This window comes from Physeter macrocephalus, chromosome 16, assembly GCF_002837175.3.
Source record: "Physeter macrocephalus isolate SW-GA chromosome 16, ASM283717v5, whole genome shotgun sequence".
NCBI classification, from domain to species: domain Eukaryota; kingdom Metazoa; phylum Chordata; class Mammalia; order Artiodactyla; family Physeteridae; genus Physeter; species Physeter macrocephalus.
In genome coordinates, this window is record NC_041229.1 from 47,432,290 (window position 1) to 47,437,805 (window position 5,516).

Here is a 5,516-nt window from a genome sequence, read left to right on the forward strand (position 1 = left end):
AGAGTGTTCTGCCTATGTTTTCCTTTAAGAGTTTGATAGTGTCTGGCCTTACATTTAGGTCTTTAATCCATTTTGAGTTTATTTTTGTGTATGGTGTTAGGGAGTGTTCTAATTTCATACTTTTACATGTACCTGTCCAGTTTTCCCAGCACCACTTATTGAAGAGGCTGTCTTTTCTCCACTGTATATTCTTGCCTCCTTTATCAAAGATAAGGTGACCGTATGTGCGTGGGTTTATCTCTGTGCTTTCTGTCCTGTTCCAATGATCTATATTTCTGTTTTTGTGCCAGTACCATACTGTCTTGATTACTGTAGCTTTGTAGTATAGTACAGTAATTAATTTTAACTGTCAGTGATGGCTTTATGGAATAGAGAGCATTTGAGTTAGGTCTAAATTAAGGGAAGATCGGTTTTCAGTTGACTTGATTACTTTTTATGCATTAGACATTGTATTAAGTATTGTGTAATTTAATCCTGCTACCTGTGAGGAAACTGAAGCTCAGAGAAGTTAAGTAATTTGTTGAGGGTCACACACAGCTAGTAAGTAGGTTTCAGACCTAGATCTAGCTGACAATAAACGCTTTCCAATATAGCACACTGATTCAAGGGAGAGAATCGGTGTGTGTGGGAGGATATTCCAATACAGGCAGCAGGAAGAGCAAAGAAAAGTGCAGAGGTGAGAAGAAGTAGAGAAAGTGTGTGTGTGTGTGTGTGTGTGTGTGTGTGTGTTTCAAGGGAGAGAATCGGTGTGTGTGGGAGGATATTCCAATACAGGCAGCAGGAAGAGCAAAGAAAAGTGCAGAGGTGAGAAGAAGTAGAGAAAGTGTGTGTGTGTGTGTGTGTGTGTGTGTGTGTGTGTGTGTGTGTGTGTATGTTGGGAAGTGGAGAGGGGAAGTGAGTACTCCAGTGTGACTTGGGCACTGTGTGTGTATGTGTGGAGGGGGTGGAATAATACATAGTGGGAAATAAGGCTGAAAATATAACTTGTAAACAGATCATGGGATGGAGGCCTCAAAGGTTGTGTTAAGGAATCTGGACACTCTCTGGCAGGAAGTAACCAATTTTAATATAATTTTTTTTTACAAGAGAGAGTCTCATCTACTATGTGAATATCAATTGGTCAGCACTCCATTCGGACCTTTGTTTTGTTTGATGGTTGCAGATTCTTTTGGAAGACAACAGAAATAAAAGTGGGTTCTTAAAATTGAGTTCATTATAATTATCAATTTTAAAGATAGTTTATGCAATTCATGATTAGTTTATTAAATTATTTTGTCATGAAATTAGGAATATAACTATAGAATGGTTTAATGTTAGCTTATTATTTTTCTAAGACCATAAGATAGAATTTTAAAATCATGTTTTTCAGATACTGACCGAGCTTTATCATTACTGGAAGAATACTGCAAAAAATTAAGGAAACCAGAGGAGCAGCAGTTGAAAAACGCTGTTAAAAAGGTGATGGGTATCTTTAAGAGCAACTTATTCCAAGCTTTGCTAGGTATGTATTAAAAAATTATTTATCATCTTAATGATCAGAATTGGGCTTAAGAGTTTGAGTAATGTGGTCAGAAAACCCGATAACCAAATTTAAAACTGAAATATTTTTCTTGATATCAAGTAGAAGAAAAGATTTTTTCCCCCATTTTCTTGTTTAAGGTTATCTTAAAAAAGAACTTCTATAAAATAGAAATAAAGTGTATGTTAATAAAAATATTGTAAGAATGTTTTATATAGGAAGACAAGTTTTCACAGGAAAAAACTGGAGTAACTTATTGCAAAAAATTGAGGACAGATATGCTGAAGAAGGAAGTTTCCTCCTTCTAGAGGAAGACTTCCCTAACACAAAAAGTGATGGGTCACATTATACTCAGAAACATAGTTCTAGTTTTACTCTCTTCTTAAGACAGAAACAACTTTTTTCATCTTTTTTGCTTCTCTTAAGAAATTTCATGATTCAAATTGAGAAGTTTATTGATGAAAATCTCAGTGCTTTGTCAATGTTTCATAAATCTAACTAATGTTTAACCTTTTGCTTATTCTTGAATTTATGGTCTATTTATGCATGTCTTTATACATACATTTTTGCATTTATGCAGATAATTTTTAATTCTTTTTTTGGAGTTAAACAAAAAATAGAAACAAATACCTCCCCTCAACAAAAGCAACCAACTAACTAAAGAATTTAAAAAAAGACTCACTCAATTACAGTATAGATTTTACTGGACTTAAACAGCATATTTTAAAGAAATAATTGAATCTACCAGACGTTATTATTTTTCACGTCTGATTGTTATTGATATAGAAACAAAAAATGTGAATTTATGGGGGTTAATCTTGAAAATATTTTATTTGTGTTTTTATTATAATGAATGTCTACACTTATTGACAAAACTATAACTTTATGGTTTGAATATAATTTAAAAAAACCATTAAATTTTGAAAAATTGAGAATCAGTCTATTGAATAAAAATAGAAGTAAAGGGGCTTCCCTGGTAGCGCAGTGGTTGAGAGTCCGCCTGCCGGTGCAGGGGACGCGGGTTCGTGCCCTGGTCCGGGAAGACCCTACATGCTGTGGAGCGGCTAGGCCCGTGAGCCATGGCCGCTGAGCCTGCGCGTCCGGAGCCTGTGCTCCGCAACGGGAGAGGCCACAACAGTGAGAGGACCGTGTACCGCAAAAAAAAAAAAAAAAAAAAGTAAAAAGCTTTATAGGATTATTGCCTGTGGATTAATTTCTTTAAAATATTCTTATATGGCTGGTAAGAATTAACGACACAAATAAGTATAATCATCTTAGTTGGTATTAAATAAAAACAGCTCTAAATGGAGTCTTATAGAATTTAAATAAACCCTGTCATTAGAGAATAGTATTTTAGAGAACACTTTTAAGCAACAAATTTCTCAATTAAAAATTAATAGTTTTATCTAGTTGATAAATAGTAAAGGCCATTAACAGAATGGCAATGCCTCTAAATAGATTTGTATGATGTGCTTAGGTAAGATTGGCTATGACTTTTGAGAGTTTGAGTTTTTGAGAACTTTATTTAGGAAGAATATTGTTGGATGCTTTAGAAAATTCTACTAAGGTAGTGTAACCATTTGGTAATGGAACATCATTACATGGGGAATGAAAAGACGAATGACAAAGAGATGTATTTTGCCATTGTTTTGAGTGAGTGATAAATATCTTGGCAAAAAGCCTGTAGTGTAATTGGAATTTCTGTAATAAAATGAGAGGCAACAGTAATCTGTAAAAAGCTGTTATGTAAGTAATCCTTATGCCCAGCTTTGAATGGATAGATTTGCTTTGGCTGGTCTTTTAAGTCATTTTGGGATAAACCAGAGTGCAAAGAATGGAGCAATGCTATACAACAAAACATAATTTTCTGTTGAATCCTGTGTAGGTTGCTAAATACTGCTTACTAATTTATTATTATTGAATGTTTGAGTTGGTCTCACTGTGCAATTTTAAGGACACAAAAGAAGAAAAACTATGTAGCCCTGTGCATCATGAAGGGGATTATATCTTTATAAATGGATAAGTAGGGAACCATTAACAAATAGGGCATTATTATTATTTTTTTAACGTCTTTATTGGAGTATAATTGCTTTACAGTTGTGTGTTAGTTTCTGCTTTATAACAAAGTGAATCAGCTATACATATACATATATCCCCATATCTCCTCTCTTTTGCGTCTCCCTCCCACCCTCCCTATCCCACCCCTCTAGATGGTCACAAAGCACTAGGGCATTATTTATGCCCTATATTTTGCTTTCTGTTTTGACCAACTTCCCTTCCCCATTTTTTTTTTGTTACAAGTGATGGAAGATAGTGACTTTCACCCATTATTCTGGTATTCAGGTAGCCAGTATGTTGAAATAATACCTTGCATGAATCTCACCTGAAGAAATAGAAGGGAATCATAGTGCAGATAACCCATCATAAATGGATAGTAGAGTAAAATACTATTATTGCAGAATGTGCTGTAATATTTACAAGTGACCAGGAAACCAGGCCTTCTCTCTATAGATGAAAAGCATCACTTTGAAAAAAAAATACTATCCTCCTTTTGTGGTACTTCATCATATACCTAAAAAAGAAAACGCAAACACTAGTATGTCTTAGATGGTATAATCCTTGAGGACAGAATTCTGTCTCCATAACTTTGACCATTATTATAGTGCAAAAAAGCATTTTATAAATGGGTTCTGTGATAATAGGGTGGAGGGTGATAGCAGAGGTATTGTTTTTGCATTTTTAAAATATAACTTTATTTGATTATAAACTTAATATATGCTCATTATGGAAATATTTAAAAATAAAGTCAAAGAAGAAAATAAAATCCAAGGGTAAAATGCACTTCTCTTATAGTAAATAGGGTGATGAACTGTTTAACTTTCTTCTTTCTTGCTTCTCTAGTCCCTGTATTTGTTTCGGCCTTCCATTTACCAATAACAGAAAGTGTAAAAAAAACACCTTAACTTTTAGGGCTTCCCTGGTGGCGCAGTGGTTAAGAATCTGCCTGCCAGTGCAGGGGACACAGGTTCGAGCCCTGGTCCAGGAAGATCCCACATGCCGCGGAGCAACTAAGCCTGTGTGCCACAACTACTGAGCTGTGTGCTCAGAGCCCTGTGCTCTGAGCTGTGTGCTCTAGAGCCCATGCTCTGCAACAAGAGAGGCCACCGCAGTGACAAGCCTATGCATGGCAACGAAGAGTAGTCCCCGCTCTCTGCAACTAGAGAAAGCCCGCGCACAGCAACAAAGACCCAATGCGGCCAAAAATAAATAAATAAAATAAATAAATTGAAACAAAAACAAAGAAAACACCTTAACTTTTAAAAAGTTAGTAATTAGTGTTCATTAATGTACAAAAGAAGAAAAATACCTGAAACAGCAAAGCTGCACATTTTGATGTTAGGCTTAGGGTGACATCTTGTGGTAATACTGAGGAAAATATTTTGTCCAATAGATAATTATAGTTTTATGATGATTGCATTATTAACACTTCAGAATTTGAATATAAGTGAGTTGGAATTCCATGATATTTTACAAATTAAGTTAGATCTCTTTCATTCAGCATAGCTAAAACATTCAGATTTTCAAGGCACTCTATTAGGTTATTTACCCTTCATTTAGGTGATGAAGGAGCAAGATGCAATGTTTTTCTTTCTATACTTCCCTTCCAGATCTACTTTGAAATTTAAAGATATGTATTGCCACCATAATTATTTGTAAAAACCATTTAAATAATATAATGAGTTAGTTCATTTCTAGATATGTACTACAAAAGTTCTTTGCTTTTATACCTTATTGAAAATTGTCTTATTTTTTTAATTTTTAAATTTTATTTATTTTTTTATACAGAAGGTTCTTATTAGTTTTCAGTTTTATACACATCAGTATATACGTGTCAATCCCGATCACCCAATTCATCACACACACCCCCACCCCCCTGCGGCTTTCCCCCTTTGGTGTCCCTATGTTTGTTCTCTACATCTGTGTCTCAATTTCTGCC

At 34.7% G+C, this 5,516-nt stretch overlaps 1 protein-coding gene across 1 annotated transcript in view; it reads left to right on the forward strand.

Moving 5' to 3' along the window:
- The window catches only part of DLG2 (discs large MAGUK scaffold protein 2), a 2,147,153-nt gene that overhangs the window by 16,224 nt on the left and 2,125,413 nt on the right, over positions 1 to 5,516 (forward strand). Inside the window, exon 3 of the mRNA XM_028501170.2 lies at positions 1,370 to 1,501. Within this exon, the coding sequence (XP_028356971.1) occupies positions 1,370 to 1,501 (132 nt within the window). The remainder of the gene's footprint in view (positions 1 to 1,369; positions 1,502 to 5,516) is intronic.